At 38.8% G+C, this 18736-nt stretch overlaps 3 protein-coding genes and 1 long non-coding RNA gene across 5 annotated transcripts; all 4 read right to left on the bottom strand.

Annotated features, from left to right (window-relative positions):
* Positions 1 to 579: 579 nt before the first annotated feature.
* Positions 580 to 3086, bottom strand: LOC133869410 (uncharacterized). Its single transcript, XR_009900436.1, has 3 exons — positions 2976 to 3086; positions 2041 to 2076; positions 580 to 725 (listed from the first exon to the last, which is right to left on the bottom strand). It is a non-coding gene; the product is annotated as an uncharacterized LOC133869410 (long non-coding RNA).
* A 3148-nt stretch (positions 3087 to 6234) lies between these two features.
* Positions 6235 to 8892, bottom strand: LOC133868279 (cysteine-rich receptor-like protein kinase 10). Its single transcript, XM_062305089.1, has 3 exons — positions 8670 to 8892; positions 8450 to 8574; positions 6235 to 6621 (listed from the first exon to the last, which is right to left on the bottom strand). The coding sequence occupies exons 1-3, from the start codon at positions 8734 to 8736 to the stop codon at positions 6235 to 6237; spliced, it is 579 nt and encodes a 192-aa protein (XP_062161073.1). The 5' UTR covers positions 8737 to 8892.
* Positions 8893 to 9109: 217 nt separating this feature from the next.
* Positions 9110 to 9760, bottom strand: LOC133868278 (cysteine-rich receptor-like protein kinase 25). Its single transcript, XM_062305088.1, has one exon. The coding sequence runs from the start codon at positions 9758 to 9760 to the stop codon at positions 9110 to 9112; it is 651 nt and encodes a 216-aa protein (XP_062161072.1).
* Positions 9761 to 10993: 1233 nt separating this feature from the next.
* LOC133868092 (cysteine-rich receptor-like protein kinase 25) lies at positions 10994 to 14094 on the bottom strand. 2 transcript variants are annotated; one of them, XM_062304915.1, is made up of 7 exons: positions 13158 to 14094; positions 12912 to 13049; positions 12670 to 12791; positions 12345 to 12555; positions 11863 to 12100; positions 11607 to 11757; positions 10994 to 11505 (listed from the first exon to the last, which is right to left on the bottom strand). In XM_062304915.1, the coding sequence occupies exons 1-7, from the start codon at positions 13981 to 13983 to the stop codon at positions 11185 to 11187; spliced, it is 2007 nt and encodes a 668-aa protein (XP_062160899.1). In that variant the 5' UTR covers positions 13984 to 14094; the 3' UTR covers positions 10994 to 11184. The 2 variants fall into 2 exon arrangements, with proteins under 2 accessions (XP_062160899.1, XP_062160900.1); XM_062304916.1 differs by having other exon boundaries at positions 12670 to 12788; positions 13158 to 14092.
* Positions 14095 to 18736: the final 4642 nt, after the last annotated feature.

Genomic DNA, 18736 nt, shown 5'->3' with positions numbered 1-18736 from the left:
GAGGTTAGGGAAATCACCAAGCACCGCACAGCACAACACAATACGCAGCGTCTAGTTTTACGGGAGCAACACCTCCCAACCTTTACAATTCACTCAACGAATGTACAAAGGAATGACTAGGGTCCTTACACACATTGGAGCCCATAGTCCTATACAACTCAGCCACCAAGGCTAATACAAGAGACACATGAATGACCCAAGCCACCAAGGCTTTACAAGGAAACCCTTCCCCAAACAGTCACTCACCAAGCTCTCACTGTGGCTGGCCCTCTTCCAGCACACACACGTCTCCAACAGCACCACAGCCCAGCTTTGGTCTCAGCCGCCTTCGACACTTTGGCTTCCAGCACCCTTTGGCCTCCTGCACTTCGGAATGCTAGTCACCTCTGCAGCACACCTTCTGTTTCCAGCAGCCTTGAAGTCCTCTTGACTTGCCCTCAGCTACTCATAACTCTCCAGCATACATTGTCACGCCCCCGTTTTGGGAAATAAGGGAAACGTGAGTTTGAGTACTAAAATCATAAAATGGAAGCTTGCAATTACAACAAATAAATTTAAAACTCATATTTTTATACCTTTCTATTAATAATCTATACAAAATCATGAACTCCAAAAGGAACAAATCATACTATACAATATTAGGGTTTGGCTGGTTCATCACGAACTATCGCTCTCAGCGAGGTCTACTCCCTTACAAGAAAAAGACTTCGTCTTACGGTTGTCATCTGGAGAGGGGTGGAGGAAGAAGGGGTGAGTTCGACAACTCAGTAAGGAAAATACAACACCAGGGGAATAAAACATGTTATAAACCTTTATGCCATAATCTTTAGTCATGCATAATGACAGATTTATTCTACTCATTGATAAGAATTATTTTCACATATGATGAATTGCATAATGTAAATTGATTTATAACCTAAACCAATAGTATGTTGATTTTAATTTATTTTAGATGAATTAAGTGTTTTTGAGTATATTAAAATTTACGATGATGTTTAAAAGTATGAATATGATATGTGACTTTAGATTGAGTATAAGTTCAAGATTCAAGTTATGAATAGTTGTCTGAGAAGTGATATGCTAGGCTGTTTATGTTTTATAAGAAAACACATATTAAAGCATGCTTCATAAAGTGAAATGTATTGTTTTAGGACATGTGGCATGGCATATGAACAATTAAATAAAATTTGAAGAATATGAATAATGATATAAGAATGACAGTTTATAAATGAGAATGACAGTTTATTATGATCCAGTATATTCTTTTTATCAGTTTTCTCTTTAATCCTTTCTCTGTGGTTTAACCCTTTATAGACTCTAAACCGCTGTTACCCGTGAGCGGAGCACGTTGGCTTTTGTCACACAGACCTATGGACTCAGCCTGTCGTCACAGGGGAGAGCCGGTTCCGAGTTGGGGATCTTCCCTAGGCGAAGGCCAACCTCGGCTGGTAGCACACACCAACACATGGTATGCTTGCCATGCTACCCTATGGGTACCAATCCTAACTGTAATAGTGCCTCAGGGTTAAACAGTTACTGCACATGAACGTTTTTCTGTAATACTGTGGGCTCTGCTTTAACTGTATACTTTATTTTAAAACTGTAAGAGCCGTTTTCATAACTGTAGTCATGTGCAGAATTTAACTTTAGAATCTCTTTTCTTTCCAAAACTGTATTCTTGAATAGAATCATATACTTTGGAATTCTCTGTAATCATATCTTGAAATGCTCTTTATCATTTCTCTGAGTATGCATAATTCATAATTTTTGAAATGCTCATAATCATAACTTTAATTATGCATAAATCATAACTTTAAAATGCTCTTAATCATATCTGTAATTATGCATAAATCATATCTTTAAAAATGCTCTTACTCATAACTATAATTTATGCACAAAATTCTTGAATAATAACATATGAGCAATAAAAGCTTCGCATTAAAAATCACATGATCAACGCTTTGTAAAATTCCCCAACACTTTTACAAAAGATTTATAATAAAATCTTGTTGGGGGTTTTTCGGTGTTGTATCCCCTTACCTGGACTTGCCATTAGCGTCAGGATCGACCTTTTACCTAAATAAAACACGAGGATAAATTTAGCTGAGCGTTCTAAAATTATAGCTTATGACTTTTCTTGAAAATCAGAGTAATCCAACTAACATCACTACCTTAGCAAACTAAATCCTCAATAGTTAGCAATTCCAACATATAAGAAGCAAGAAATCATTTGGCTTATTCACATAAATCCCCAAAAATCCATGACCCCCAGCAACCAGATATTAAACCAAACTCATGCCAATAAAGTCCCGCAAGTGCTAAAACAGGAAATACATGTGTCTCTTAGCATAAGATCCAACTTGACATCCATAAAAATCCTAATCACATTGATTCTTAAATCACCAAATCCATAATCCATACTAAAGTCATTCACTAATGTCATCTTCCAGAATTTATTCTAAACATAACCAAATGAAATCACAATTTCCGGCACTAATATCCAAAATACCTTTTATTATTTAAAATCATCTTAATTAAAATAAAGTACTCTACATATCTTCAAAATCCCAACAATCTCAAATATGTGTATTCAACCAACTACAGTAAATATACCAAAGCCATTTAAAATTCCAACTTCGACCAATTCTAAATCAGCCACTAAAAACACAGATAAGAACCCCTTGATTTTTAATTAAAAGCCATTTCCAACCGCTCTAATTTCACTATTGCTTTGCTTAAAACAGTGGATAAATCCAGCTTTAAAAATCATTTCAAAAATCACCCACATAATCCATTGGCCGAAACACCACCTAGAAAAACAAGACACTAACTCACTACTGCTAGAGCACACACCCACTAGCCGAAACAGGAACAATCCACAACCCATCATAATCCACAGTTTACACCTCAAACGACCAAGAATCATCCACAACCAATATTCAAAATAAACCCATCATAGGTTGGTAGAAATTTACCCCAAGGATCTTTCACTGGAAAAGCCACTGATTCCGCCGGAAAGTCGCCGGGAAAAGCACAGAAAGAACCGGGTCTTCCTCTCGGGTCGTCGGTCACGGGTTCGCGGGTTCTGGGTTGCGGTCACACAGGTTGCACGGGCCGTGGGTTTTTGAAGGTTCGGCTGGGCTGCTGCACACGGGTAACGGCTCACCGGAAACCGCTATAGGGACCGCCGGACATGGAGGATCGAACCTCCGGAAGGTTCGGGTCGCACAAGTTCTCCCGGATCCGACTGGTTTGGCTCGCGGGTCGCTCGGGTCCCCCACAATCGACAGGAAATCGGCCTGGGCTCCACCGGAATCGCACTGCCTCGCCGGTTTTCAATTCTGGCCACCGGAGCTGCGCCACCTGGGTCGACGGGTCACGGCCTCTCTTCCCTCTTCGTCTCTCTTATGCTCGGTCTCTCTCTCTCTCTCTCTCTCTCTCTCTCTCATCTCTCTAGTCTCTCAATCTCAATCTCTCTCTCTCTCATCTCTGTTTCTCTCCTCTCAAGCTCCCTCTCTGTTCTCGGGTAGAAGAAGAACAAAAGAAGAAGGAAGGAGAAACAAGACCAAAAAGAAAACAGAAGAGCAGAAAATTTTAAAAGGATAATTTAACTTGCCGTGCAAGTTCTTCCTCTCTTTTTAACTAAGGTTAAATTTTATCCTAGTTAGATTAACCTAAGTTAATCTTTAAAAAAAAATCTAGTTAACTCATAGTTAACTTTTATCTAGTTAAATTAACTAGAGTTACTTTTATAATAAAAACTAATTATTAATAAACATAGGTATTTTTATAAGTTGTCTAATAAAAATTTGGGGTATTACATACATGCAGCACATGGACTCACTCAGCAGCAACTCACTAACCCTCACAGCATGGAGCACACTTAGTGAAGTCTGTCCAGAGAATAAGCCATCCAGCAATGAAGCCCCAAGCTTCTATTATAAAGCCCCAGCAGGTCTTCATGCTCCTGGCAGTAGGCTGACACCTAGCCCAACGCCTACTGCCCTCACTCAAGGCAGCATGGCATGCTGTCACCACTCAGCATGCCTAGTAACCAGCCTGCCATGTGTTGCAGGCTCAGCAGCCCCATTTGAATTCGCCCATCCATGCTTCCCAGCAGCACAGCAGCATCTCAGCACTCAGGCCACGTGTAGCAAGCATCTTGGTCCATTTGAATTCAAGCAACAGCATGTCAGGTGCACTGTCCCCAAGGCAGCACACATGCAGGTCCTCCTGCAATCGCACAGCAGCCCTCACAAGGCAGCAGCAGCTTCAACACTGTCCAGACAGCACACTGCCACATGCCTGCCTCTTGCAGTCATGTAGCAGCACCCAGCTTTCTGCCTTGCACAGCCACAGCACAATTCAAATTCGCCCACCAGCAGCTGCACCATTGTCAGGGTCTGTCTGAGCTCACTCAGCAGCATGTCTTCCCCGCAGACATCTTGGACAGCGCCCTTGTTAGCCTCACTGACACACACAGCAGCAGTAGATCACTTGGGCAGCGCCCATGGCAGGGTCAGTACCATCTTCAGATCCTTCTGCACGCCCAGCACATGCAGAAGCCTTTTGGTGCGCACATTGCACACGTGCACAGCACGCTCACTCGTGCTGGCACTACTCAGCATACTCAGGGACATTCAGGGTGCCATGTGGCCCCTCTCAGCAGCATCCAGCGACAGTCATCGGGTCAGCAAGCAACCAGGGGCTTGGGCCACGCCCAGCCCACTCACAAGCCTTCACCAGCATGTTCTGCGCCCCACAGCAGCACTTGGGCCTCATCAGCATTGCTCAAGCTCCAGCATGAGCCAACCCACAAATTCCGAGCAGCATCACCGAGCCAACATCTCAAGGTTGGGCCTCAACCAACCATCCAGCAAGTAGCTAGGCCATGTGCCATCCATGGACCCAGCAGCAACCTTCTGGCACCCATGGCATGCCATCCTCATGCCATGGCTCGGCGGTCAACAAGGGTGCAAGGCACACACCCCTGCTGCCGCGCCACAGCCAATGTTAGGGCCGTGACACCTATCCTATTGTTGGAGATGGAGTGGTAGAGGCTATTAGGGAATTTTTTTCTCTCTGGGAAGTTATTGAAGGAAGTGAATGCAACCATCATTACCCTTGTCCCAAAAAAGAGGAATCCTTCTTCAATGGGGGAATATAGGCATATTTCATGTTGCAACTTAATCTACAAAAGTATTACTAAAATACTTGCTAACTAGTTGCTTCAAGCCTTGCAGATATTGTGAGTCTTAATCAGTGAGCCTTTATCCCTAAGAGGAGTATTGTGGAGAATATCCTCCTTGCTCAGGAGTTGATAACCGATTATCATAAGGACAAAGGTCAGCCTAGGTGTACTCTTAAGATAGACCTCATGAAGGCCTATGACTCGGTCAGCTGGGACTTCATTTTACATTGTCTTCACGCTTTGGGGCTCCTAACAAATTTATTGCTTGGGTTTAGGAATTTATTACCAGTCCAAGCTACTCCATTGCCCTCAACGGGTCATTGGTAGGTTATCTCCAAGGAAGAAAAGGGCTGCGGCAAGGGGATCCTATTTCCCCTTACCTTTTTGTCTTGGCCATGGAGATCCTATCCCGGCTTTTAGCTGAATCTGCAATTGATAAAGGGCATTTTGGTTTTCATCCTAGATGCCAAAACTTGAAGCTAACTCATTTGTGCTTTGCAAATGATTTGCTCATCTTCATTGCAGCGGATATGGCTTCGATCACTATAGTTAAGAATGTTCTTGGAGAATTTAAAGAACTCTCGGGTCTGAAGGCCAACCCTTCTAAGAGCACGGTGTTCTGTGTTGGTCTTCCGGTTGATTTGAAGCATGATTTACTGAACTGTTTGCAGATGGTAGAAGGGATTCTGCCAGTCAGGTATTTGGGGGTGCCTCTCATTTCTAAGAGGCTTTCGGCTGTTGACTGTAAGTCTCTTCTTTCTAAAATTACTGCCAGGATTGACTCTTGGCTTGTTCAGCATCTCTCATTTGCTGGTAGACTTCATTTAATATCCTCAGTTTTCAGCCTCCAGGTGTTTTGGGCCAGAGTTTTCATTCTCCCTAAGAGGGTTATTAGGCTTTTATAGCAGAAGTTCAAAAGATTTTTATGGTGTGGTAGGGATACTAAAGCTAATGCAAAAGTTTCTTGGGACAAAGTTTGTGTAACTAAAAGAGAATGAGGGTTAGGGCTTAAACGGTTGGAGCTTTGGAACGAAGCAGCAATGTTAAACCACATTTAGAACCTGTTTACACAAGCAGGATCCGTGTGGGTTGCATGGGTGGAAACTAATTGTCTCAAGGGGAACAGCTTTTTGCAAGTCTTTATTCTTGGAGTTGGAAGAAAAATGACCTGATTTCTTATTGATATACAAGAAAATTATATTCCAATAAAGAGACAAACCATATAGAAAGTAGTCGAGACTTTTGTTCTGCACAAATTCATAGACAAGTATTTTTTCCTCTCTTTCTAAGCAAAATCCCAATAGCCTTACAAGATTTCTGTGTTCAAGTTTTGCAACCACTATAACCTCATTTTCAAATTCTCCTACTCCTTGTCCAGAACTTTTTGATAACCTCTTTACAGCTATTTCTTGTCCATCAGAAAGTATTCCCTGAGAATACAAATTAAGTAGTTGTTAGAACAATTTACTAGGTACTTACAATTCCTATAATGCCAGCAACAAAAGCTTAAGCATTGTCAGATTTTGCATTACTGGATACGCTATACTCAAATGAGTATTTTGTGGTTTGAATTGTTTATTAATATATATTTTTTTACTTCAAAACAGAAACGTAAATCCAATATAAAATTAGTGGGTTAGAATTAGGGTATAATCCGTTTAATTAAATATAAATTTTATAAAGAACTTCATTTATTTCTTTTGATCTTTTATCACTTTTGAAAAAATGTACCAAAATTTTTAAAAAAATGTCAATTTAGGGTATTCATCTTTCAATTTTTTCAGTTTCAACCTTCGGTTTGAAATTTTCATTAAATCCTGTCAAAATTCTCAAAATAGCTCTCTTTTTTTTTTTTTGGAAAAAAGAAAAAAATCGTTAGGATTTAGGTATTTGTCAGAATTTAACGGAATTTACAAAAATACCCATACCTGGATCATTGAAATTTTTTATAAAATTTTTATTAAAAAAATAAACACAGGATTATTTTGAAAATTTTGAGAGATTTAGCAAAAAATTCTAACAGGAGGTTAAAATTAAAAAAAATAAAATAAAAGATACATACCCTAAATTGACACTTAAAATTTGAATATTTTTTTTAAAATAATAAAAGATAAAAAAATTATAAATGAATTTTTTAAAAAATTTTATACAGTACCTTAACACAACATGGGAAACACAATTCCTACATCCTACCTACCTTCGTACTTTTTAGAGCCTTCCTTTGTTTTGCACTTTTTTTTCTTTTTTTTTTTTAAGAAATTTTCTATTATATGAAAAGACGAAAAGCAACGACAGAAGTAAATGGTGACAAAAGTGGACATGAGAAAGATCGTTGAGAAAAATAGAAAGAAGCTTCATCATAAGAAGGTGAAATAGATTGATGGCATAAGAAGATCTTACGTCTTCCCCATGCTATGCCCCATATAAATCTTTGTTACGTCTACTTTAACCATAAAATTCCTCTATCTAACTTTTTTTCATTACTCCAAGATTCCTCAAAATACTTCGGTCAGCGGGTAGACAAGGTCATCCAACGTTAAGGGCTGCCCGCGTATGCCCACGATCTTGAACTGCCCGATTTTAATCATTAAAGGAGCCCACCCAGACTTGGCTCGTAAGCCAAAATCATGCTACCTTGGACTTTGTTATTATATTTTAATTATTTTATATATACCAAGAGATTTCATAATCGATGCAAGCAATAACAATATAAAAGTAAAATAAAAATTAATTAAAGAAAAAAAAAAATACGTAATGGATCCAAAAAGCACGGCGAGGAATAGGCACGACTATTATATTCTAAAGCTCCTAAGTGCCTATTAACTATGTGTACCCTATTTCAATCGTCATGCACGTCTCTTTCACGTTGCTTCAGAAAAACCCTAATATGAAGGTCAATATTCTTTCATGAAGTTCCACCTTTTGATTTTAATTCGTCTATTCTTTTTGTCTTATTGAATACAAAAATAGTCGTTAAAAACTTAGCTTAAAGCCTGGCGAAAACATTTGTTGTTGAAAGGGTCTCTGTTCATAATTTTTTTAATTGTGCATGCATCCCCGGCCCGTTCACCTACCATTATGCAGTATCATTTTCATTGGCTCTTATCTGTCTTTCGTGGGTTTATTAATTCTTCTTCTTCTTCTTCTTCTTCTTCTTCTTTTGGTTCTTTTTTCAACAGCTTGCAATGATTCTGTTGTAGATTTCTCCTTCATGCATTGCTTTCCTCCGACGTAAAAAAATAACATCTAATAATTTACCTTGTAAACCGCACCAAATCCACCTTCACCTAGCTTGTTATCATTTGAGAAGTTGTTGGTGGCAGCTTCAATTGTAGCAAAATTAAATTGCAATGACTCTACAGTACTTGTAATACCATTAGCAGCTGCACAACAAAACAGTAAATGTAAGCAACCACAAGTGTAACTTAGGAAATATAGGAATGTATATAAAACGACATCGTTTAATCTTTACCACCACCTTCCTGTATGGCATTGTACTTCTTTCTTGCTCTCCTGAGGAAGCAGTAGCCCATAACGAATAGCATCGCACAGACAGAAATCGCAGCAATAATGGCAATAATTGCCAGCAATGAGAGTTCACCTTTTCCTGCATAAACAATATTATTCCCGTTTCAATGATTAGGAGTGGGGGTACGTTGAATTGTTTCTAATTATAGGTGTTTTATTGACCGGTAGTTGTGACAAAATTAAACCTTAACGTATTTACCAACTATACATATTATCACTGTGTGTCTCACATTTGTGAAATGTAATTTTAATTGTCTGCATGTATATAAGTTTTTGGACATTCTCTTTTTGGCAAGTCGGTTTTTTTAAAAAAATTTCTACCCAATGTTTCTACCCATTGTCTTTCCACTGCAGCAACCCGGCAGATTCGTCATAGCTATTTGAAGACACCTATATATTGCAATCGTAACCCGACAGGTCCGGCGTGCATTGCACAAGGGTGTACAACGTTTGTGACATTGTGAATTTCGCTTCTTTCGTCCCAAACTTCTTAGCTCCAGACCCAACATTTGAAATGCCGGTTGCCAAATCATTCATTGTCGCCATCACTAGCTCGTCAAACCGGTTCGCACCCAAAACATTCTCTGTGCTCCAAGAGTAAGCGGTAGGGTCGGGGACCATGGTGGAGAAGATATACCGGTTAGAGTAGCGTAACATGCACACATCGTACCAAGCCACTGCCATTTTCCCCTCGGGGCAGCGGCCGACTACCTCTTTGGTTGCCACGGAAACACAGTCTCGGCAGGCTTCGGCTGGGACGTCGCCGCGGCAAAGGAATAGGCCGTAAACCGTGTCAACGGAGTTTCCGGCTGAGGCGTTGTAGAATTCCAGGTTGCTGGTGGCGTTGGAGGAGAGGTAAGCGAGGAGGTGCTTGAGGTTGGCTTGGTAGGTGCTGTTGGCTGTGAAAGTGGTTGTGTTTGGGCAGGCAGTGTTGAGGCGAGTTGCAGCAGCTTCAGTTCTGGTTTGGCTAAGAAAGGCGATCAGCAAGGAGAGGACAAAAAGGGTCGTCATGCAGAGGTTGAAGTTGATCAGCAAGCCCATGATCGTGACCAAGGCGACTCCGGGATTGAGAAGATATGGTGGCCGGTGGAGTTAGAATCGAAGCTAGTAATGAAGCAAGTCAACTTAGTCAAGCCACCGAACTCGCGGTAACGCAGATCTCAGTCAAAGTTGGGAACGTACCTCAACAGTAGAACTGTGGAAGTAGGAAATTTCATATTTTGATTTTTGGAAAAGACGCCAATTTTGACATTTTTCAACAAAATAAAACGCGTCACTCCTAAAATTTTTGCCCGAAAATTTGATTCCTTGAATTGACTCCTTCCGAATAGACTCAGGCGAGTGGCCACAAAAGAGCCGTGCCCGAACTACATTGGCCCACGCGGAAGGGCCTCATCTGGCAGCCCCAATTTTCCAGATTTTTTTTTTATTATTATTATTTTTTTTTATTTTTAATAAATATATATATCTTCTCACTCTCACAAACCATGCCCGTCCTCCTCAGGTGTATTTTTTTTCTTTCGTTTTTTTTTTTTTCCTAGTATCCAAATCTCCTTACGGGTTGGGGATTATGATCGACAATTTTTGATACCATGTGAAAATTCTAATACGAATTCAGTACAAAATTAAAAAGTTAAAATTGAAAGGTCTAATCCGTATAATTAAATAAATCGAGATTATAATTAACCTATATAATCTTATACCTATATCTCGACACAATCCGAACACGACGTAGGACATTAAAGCTAACAATTTTTTACACGAACCCAATACAAAATTAATAGATAAGAGTTGAAGAGTAACCGGTTTAATTTAATAGGTTGAATCAGAGTAAACTTACATATTCTTTTACCCCACATCTTACTGAGTAGATGTTTGTTTTTAGCTTAGGCATTGTTTGAGTATCTCCTTATACAAAATCCATTCATGTAGTATGTCAATTATTATAATTGAACCTGGACCCATTTTAGTTAGGACACAAGTTCCTTGTGTTTCGTTATGCGACTCTTATCCCAATCTCAACGGGTCTAGTTCCCAGCCAAACTCCTAAACACTTGCTGAAACATAGCCAATACGTAGAAAAGAACTAATTCATTTAGTGAGAACAAACTTAGACGCCCATTATAAAATATACTACATTGAAAAAGTTTAGACAAATTAAAGTCAAAAGTCATTATGAGGGCTGATTGATATCTCTGATCTTGGGTCTCATAGTAAGTTCGTGAGTGTACCGGGCCTCTATATATATATATGAATGAGTATAATAAATAGGCATAAAGAATAACGTTAGTGATAAATTATCTGAACATGCATATTCAGGCCTAAAAGACAGAAGAAAAACAGGGGAAAGGAGAAAAACAGGGGCTAGGAAGGGTTGAAGAAAAAGAGGTGCAATTGGTTGGATTCTAGATTGATGAGGTTCCAATAACATATACTTATACTGGGTAACACATTGTTCAAGTATACTACCGAGGGTGTGTAATTGATGCTTCGGACAATAGCTCTGAATTGCTTGTAGATTGATCTGCCTCCAGCCCACTTGTTGGTGCATTTGACTCTGTTCTACTATGAAGGAAAAACCCTGGCCGTTGAGGCGATGATAGAGTAACAGAGTAACTGCTTAGCATGACAACTATTGACGCCATTGTTGGTCTTTCTGCTGGATTTTCCTGAACACACAGTAAGCCAATATGGATGCATCTGTCAACTTCATTTCTTGAATAAGAATCTCTCAAACTCGGGTCCAACAACTCCAAGGATGTTCCACGCCTCCAATGTCTCCAAGCCTGCATCAATTGCTCAAATATTCTTATAGCCTCTCCCTCAGTGGTGATGATGCAGGCATTACAAAAGAAACAAAAGCTTGCAGTATTTGTTGGATACTCACCTGGCTCAAGAGGTTGTCAATAGTTTCTGACGTACAGAAAGAATCGTTCTTCTTGCCACTTAAAATCTCTAGTATTAAGACACCAAAACTGTACACATCGGACTTCACTGAAAATTGGCCGTGTATTACATATTCAGGAGACATATAACCACTGCAAATCAACTCAATGATGTCACTAAAAAGAATATGAAACCTTTAAAATGTATGTAGTATTGATTAAAAACTTTTCTTTTTAAAATATTCGTAATTAACTTACTATGTCCCAACAATTCTATTGGTGTTTGCTTGAGTTTGATCAACTCCAAAAATCCTTGCCATGCCAAAATCAGAAATTTTTGGATTCATGTTCTCATCTAATAGAATGTTGCTGGCCTTAAGATCACGATGTATAATTCTAAGCCGAGAATCTTCATGAAGATAAAGGATCCCTCGAGCAATTCCACTAATAATATTGTATCGTCTTGACCAATCCAATAGTATTTGCTTCTCTAGATCTGGAAACAAAATTAAATATTTAAACATACAAATCAAAGTAAAATACATATTTAACTACTGCATTCATTTCAATAGCACATGCATATACTCTATCTCTTGCAAAAATGAGCCCTTCCTTAATGAACTTGATCCTTGGAGATATGATAAGACTCAACAAAAACAAAAATTGAAATGTAATCTCAATCCACGCATTTTGCAAGACAAACAAGGGAATTGGGGTTATGACTAAAAATTAGGACAGACCAAATAGAAAATAGTCAAGGCTTTTGTTGGGGACAAATTCATAGATAAGTATCTTTTCCTCTCCTTCTAAGCAAAATCCCAAGAGTCTCACAAGATTTCGGTGTTGAAGCTTTGCTATCAAGACAACCTCATTCTTAAATTCTTCTGCACCTTGTCCAGAGCTTCTTGAGAGTCTTTTCACAGCTATTTCTTGTCTATTGGGAAGTGTACCCTGAGAATCAGTTTGACCAGCAGTTAATACAATTTACTTTATAAAATTTATGAGTCCCCAACAAAAAAAACAAAAAAGAATAACAATCAAAGAAGAAGAGTAGCAATTCCATACCTTGTAAACCTCACCAAATCCACCACTCCCCACCTTGTTATCTTCTGAGAACTGGTTTGTAGCAGCTTTGACTGTAGCCAAATCAAATTGCAAGGACTCTATACTTGTAATTTCATTGGCTGCTATGCACACAAATAGGGCAAACGTTGTTTGAAAATTTGGAGTGTGGAAGCATATAAAAAAGAAGAAATACGATCTTTGTTAAAATATCAAAAACTATGAATTACAAATATATATTGTACCATTTTCATCCAGTAGAGAATTTAACTTCTTTCTTGCTCTCCTTCGTAGTAAGTAGTAGCTCATAGCAAATAGCACCAGAGAGACAGCAATTAAAGCAACGATGGCTACAATTCCTAGCAATGGGATTAGGCTTTTTCCTACATAAACAATAAATTGTTTCATGAGCATGCATGCTAAGCAGTATAATTGTTGAAAATTATGTTTGAAACATAGTAAAGATAGCGTGTAGCAAGTTTTCACTTTACCTTTTGGTCTCGTGCCTTGATCACCTGGAGCTGGAGGAGGAAAAAGCACCGGTGTCGGAGCCGGTTCCCCGACGGCTTGTATCTGATAAAACGGGTATATTTCGTACCTGAGATTACAACTAGGATCCATAACTGTGCCTCCAAGCTGTCCACCACAACACACCGCGAGGTTTGCTACGAGTGCCTGAAGACAACTATTGCAACCAGACCTGGAAAGGTCAGGGATGCACTGGACAAGGCTGTATATCGTTTGCGATTTATTGAAAATGGCTTCTTTCGTAGCAAACTTTTTAGCACCGGACGGAGCATTTGCGGCGCGAGCAACCAGCTCATTCATTATGGTTGCCACGAGCTGCCGGAAGCTATCTGGGTCTGTTGCATTATACCCGTTCCCCATAGAAAATCTATGCGCTTCGTCCATGGTGGAGAAGAACGAGGGCCCGTTGGAGTAGCGTAACATGCATTTATCGTACCATGTCACGGCCGCTTGTTCTGAAGGGCAGTAACGCTCAACAATCTCTTTGGTTGCGGTTGCCACGCAGTCTTGGCAGTCATAGGTGGCGATGTCACCACGGCAGAGGAAGAGGCCGTAAATTGAGGTCTCGGGGTTTTGGCCGGCGGTGGTGTTGTAGAACCCACTTTCATTCGTGGCGTTGGAGGAAAGGGAAGAGAGCAGCTGGCTGAGGTTACTCCGGTAGGTGCTGTTGGGGGTGGAAGTGATTTGGTTGAAACACTTGTGTGCGCGGTCAGCTGCTTCACTGGTGAAGCTAAGCAAGCAGAGCAAGGAAAGGAGCAGAGGGACGATGGAGACATTGAAAGAAGGCATGGCCAATATTCTCTTGTGATCAATATCTTGGTCTCGCTCAGGATCATTAATACTTGGGAGTTGTAATTAATCTGTCTCTTAGATTTAGAAACTATTACAAATCAACTATTATATTATAGCTAATCAAATGGCATCTACATGACTTCTACTATAATATTAGCATAATTTTTAAATAAAATAATTCGGATGGTTGGAAAGTTTTTGTAATTTCGAATGATTTAATTAGAAATTAATCTTGACTGTAACAGAAGTCAAGCCAGTGCGGATGTGCCTACCCTAGAAAAGTTTAGGGAGATGATCCCAGTTGCAGAAGAGAGCAAAGGGATTGAGGTCCCCTGCAATAATGGATTTGGACGGTGTAGAATTGGCTGAAACTGTACGTAACTATCCAAATAATTAATATCAACGACTCATGACATACTTAAAAAAAGAAAAAAAAGAAAAGAAAAAGACAACTCATGACTGTCCACTCAGGAGAGGAATCAAAATATTTTGTGAGGGTCCGAACGCAGGTGTAAAAACGTGTTTATGTAAAATAAAAGCAGACAATTCCTTTCCTAGATGCTCAGTTTATAAGATCATAATTTATATATATATATATATATATAACCTGGGATTTTCTTAAGTTCATGTTTATTTAGAATTATGTACTTAATTTCACTATTTTATTTGGAAGGTGGGTTTTACTGTTCATGTCCCACCTTCATACCAAAAGGTGAACCCACCGAGCGCCAAGTCACCTAATGCCGCCCAACAAAACAAGACAGTTTCATAGTTTCAACCTCTCTTTTTTTTTCTTTTTTTTTTTTTTTTTTTTTTTTTTTTTTGGAGGATTAATAACAGTTTCAACTTCAACTTTTACCTCAGAGCATTTGTATATATTAAACACAAACAAAAAAAAAAAAAAAGTACACTAATTAACAGACCAATACATTATGCATGCAAGCCACCTTACACAAATAAAAATCATAAGTACCCAGAAAAAAATTCTTTAAGAATCCACTGAAGTTCAAAACTCACATGAAGTTCCTTGAGGAGCACCCGGCCAGCTGCTCCTTGGCCTTTATCTATAGACTACACGATGCGTTTAATCCATCTGGATTCAGGAGAATCATTAGTCCATCACTCATCAGGTTTTTTGGGCCGAGGGATTTCTTCTAGTTCTAGAGTTTTGGGTGAGAATGTTAAAGGAAGGAAAAAGTGGCCAAGAAAAAAAAAAACAGCAAGCTTTAAGCTTAAGCTTAGCCTAGGGTTGAGATTGCGCAAACACAGGGCTGGTCAGTCTGCAAATCTGAATTTTTTTTAAGTCTGCAAGTCTGAATTCGTAAGTCTACATTTGAGAAGAAAAACAACCAATTTCAAAGAGAATTTGATACCTACCACCCCCAAAAAAAAAGGGGATGATTTGACATCTGCTTTTAAAAAAACCACTCGTTTCCAACCATTATACCACAAAAAAAAAAAAAAAAAAAAAAAGAAAAAGAAAAAGAAAGAAAAGAATCAACTAATTGAACCGCGTTGACAAATATTTTCCAATTTTCTCAAGAATGTTGAGACCCAAACTCGGTCATGCTCATTTTTCTATTTCCTGTGTTTTTGATTGCTAAAGCATATGGAAAATTATATGAAATTAATGAGTGACGTGATAGATTAGGCACCCAATGGAGTTTCGAAGAACTCGCTCTCTATCAATTAGTTGCTTGAATTAGGTGCAATTCTAATTTTTATTTGGAGAATTTTTAGCCCTATAAAAGTACTAGCAGCTTCCTTTAAACTTTTCATCAATTTAAAGAACTAAATCACTTTTTGTTTTCTTATTAAAATGCATTTTACAATAACTTCCCTTATCGTTTTTCTATACCATTTGAATGTTTTTTAAATTAAATAATTAGAGAAAAAATCATTTAAATATTGTTTCAAATAAATGCTAGATAAATAAAAGATAAAAGAATTTTTTTTATATTAAATAATGTTAAATGAAGTACTTTTGCTTCCCTATATAAGGGGTATAACTTTTGATTCTTTGGTTATTTCCTTAATTTAATGAAAGTAAAAAAGAAAAGAAAAAGAAGAGTGAAGATTTAGAAAACTGCTATTAGTCCTCTAAAATGTTATTATAGAATAAAATTAACATAAATAAATAATATTATCATATTAACAGAGAAAAAAGCTATACGATAATCATGCGTCAACGGTCAAGTGAAAGAAGTATGGGGTTGAATGTCATGAGCGAGACACTGAGCCGTGTGATATAACACGAAGTGTAAGATTAACTTTCATCTTATATTTATACTTCGACATAACCTAAATTCAATACGTGACATTTAGGACTGAAAATTTTTCACAAGATTTGTGAACCGATATGAACGTAACACAAAATTAATGAGTTAAGGTTGAGTAGTTTGACTCGTTTAATTAAACGGGTTAGGGTTAAAGTTGACCTATATAATTGCAAGCCAACTTCTTTTCTTTTCAACCTTCCTCTGCAACCAAAATAATCACAACCCAACCAAAATAATCACAACCCAACTATAGTAATGGAACTAGCTATCATTCTCAAAGGAAAGATGAAACAATTTATCTTGAAATCAGCAAAATAGGAGCAGTAAAGCCCTAAGCATTTGTCATGAATTATATAATCATACTAAAAGCTGATGTAAATAAGCTGAAACTCCTTCATCGACAAATTCCCATGGTTAATTTACAAAAATAATAGCAACAGAAGTGATTGCAGGTCAACAAAGAAATGACAGAAATAAGAGTGAACAAGATCTAAAGTCATACTCCCCTTGACAAACCAAACCAAACCCCACCCCCCCCCCCCCAAAAAAAAAAAAAAAAGAGAAGTAAAAAAAAACATCTAATCAAGTAAACTAAATCGCCTTCTTACACTAAACAGATGAATTAAAAAAGATAAAATAAAATTCCAAAGATGCTAAGAATAGGAAAAGAATAATCCGAAGTTTTCATTTATAGCTTAATTACAGGAAGCGTCTGTTAAGAACACTTTTTATAACATCTAAACAAAATCTGGAACCAATCCACATATGTTGAGCACTTTTTTTGTGTCCATCCATAAATTGAAAAACATTTTTAAATCAGTTCCTTTGGTAGTGATTTAAATCACAGCAAGCAACTAAAAAAACAGGGGAAATGGTTCACGTGATTTTTTTTAATACTGCCCCCATATATGTCAAGACTCAAAACAAACATAACAAAAACCTTCCGAATTGTAAATTAACAGAGAAAACATACCCATCGAAATCCCTCCCTCTGGGATATGATAGATTACCTGGAAAGGAAATGAGCTGAATCGAGCTCGATGAGATCCCCAATCCACGCAAAAAACTGTACCCCCGGTTCAAGGATCTAGAAGCTCAAGCTTTTGGGTATTGGCTTTTCAAGATCTAGGGCACGAAATAATGACCAAGAATCAGCCAAATCTCACCCAAAAACAACTAAAAAAACTGGATCTTGAGAGAAAATCAAAAGGAGAGATAACAAGTATTAGTTACATTCAATGATTAATTTTTGGCACCCATCACATTTCATATAAATTTTCATCACATGCAGAAGAATAAATAAAATCAATGATTAATTTAATGCCCCGGTTGGTTGGTGGAAAAACCAAAGGAAAAGGATGGAAAATCAGCAACTAAGTATGTCACCAAATTCCGCAACAATTTCCGATCAGAGTTAAATGACAACTACCACCAGACTCACGTTTACTCTCACTCTTGAATTTAGTTGCCATTTCTAGAGGCCCAAAAAACAGCATAGACAACTCCAATTTCAGCAACAATTTCCACGTTTACTCTCACTCTTGAATTTCGTTGCCATTTCTAGAGAACCAAAAAACAGCATAGACAACTCCAATTTTAGCAACAATTTCCATTTTCTCTCGCTTTCAACAACCTTTCTCACCAACCAAACATCACCACAAAACCCGATCTCACAGATTCCCACACCTACACAGAAAATCCTAGCTGTACGTACGGACGATACACACCGACCCGTATAGAGAGATTACTAAACAACGAAACCAAAGAACCAAACCGTAAAGATAGAGAGAGAGAGAGACAGACACAGAGAGAGAGAGAGAGAGAGAGAGAGAGAGAGAGAGAGAGAGAGAGAGAGAGAGAGAGAGAGAGAGAGTGGGTATTACCTCGGAGAGTTTCTTCTTCTTCTTCTTCTTCGCCTTCTTTGGTTGGTACAATCAGCAATGATAATTATTTGAATTCATAGACATCCCATTCTGAAGGCATTTTATAACCGGAAACCCAATAGCAAAAAACCACAAATCACAGCAAGAAACTAAAGAAAGCAACTCTGAAAACAATTGAAAAAACGCAAAAATGGGGGAGATCGGTACCAGAGCCAGAAATGGGGGAAATCTGGGCCGGAAATGGGTCGCCGGAACCCTAAGGCTCGTCGGCGGTCGTTCTGTCGGAGATCGAGATCGCACGGTGGTTGGGTTTTGGCCGGAGATGGAGAACGACAGTGGCCGTTTGTAGTGGTTTTGGGGACCAAAAAATTGGTTACAGAGATGAAGACGTTTGGAATGGTCGAATGGTCGCTGCCGGAACTGGAAGAACGACGGAGTTGGGTCGTGCATTGAGAACGACGGTGCCGGGTCGTGCGTTGAGAACGGCGGTGGCGGGTCGTGCGTGGAGAACGGCGACGCTGGGTCGTGCGTTGAGAACTGCGGTGGCGGGTCGTGCATGGAGAACGGCGGTGGCGGGTCGTTCTTCGC

The sequence above is a fragment of the Alnus glutinosa genome, chromosome 5, assembly GCF_958979055.1.
Source record: "Alnus glutinosa chromosome 5, dhAlnGlut1.1, whole genome shotgun sequence".
In the NCBI taxonomy this organism is placed as follows: domain Eukaryota; kingdom Viridiplantae; phylum Streptophyta; class Magnoliopsida; order Fagales; family Betulaceae; genus Alnus; species Alnus glutinosa.
This window is presented reverse-complemented; position numbering and strand designations above follow the sequence as displayed.

What these genes read in the sequence shown, in the direction of transcription:
- LOC133868278 (XM_062305088.1), bottom strand. Translation starts at nt 9,760, where the DNA reads ATGGGCTTGCTGATCAACTTCAACCTCTGCATGACGACCCTTTTTGTC.
- LOC133868092 (XM_062304915.1), bottom strand. Translation starts at nt 13,983, where the DNA reads ATGCCTTCTTTCAATGTCTCCATCGTCCCTCTGCTCCTTTCCTTGCTC. An exon ending in TCAAGGCACGAGACCAAAAG is followed by an intron (nt 13,050 to 13,157) that starts GTAAAGTGAAAA and finishes TTGTTTATGTAG; the next exon opens with GAAAAAGCCTAATCCCATTG. An exon ending in TTGACAACCTCTTGAGCCAG is followed by an intron (nt 11,506 to 11,606) that starts GTGAGTATCCAA and finishes CAATTGATGCAG; the next exon opens with GCTTGGAGACATTGGAGGCG.
- LOC133868279 (XM_062305089.1), bottom strand. Translation starts at nt 8,736, where the DNA reads ATGCTATTCGTTATGGGCTACTGCTTCCTCAGGAGAGCAAGAAAGAAG. An exon ending in GTACAATGCCATACAGGAAG is followed by an intron (nt 8,575 to 8,669) that starts GTGGTGGTAAAG and finishes TTTGTTGTGCAG; the next exon opens with CTGCTAATGGTATTACAAGT. An exon ending in GATTTGGTGCGGTTTACAAG is followed by an intron (nt 6,622 to 8,449) that starts GTAAATTATTAG and finishes TTGTATTCTCAG; the next exon opens with GGAATACTTTCTGATGGACA.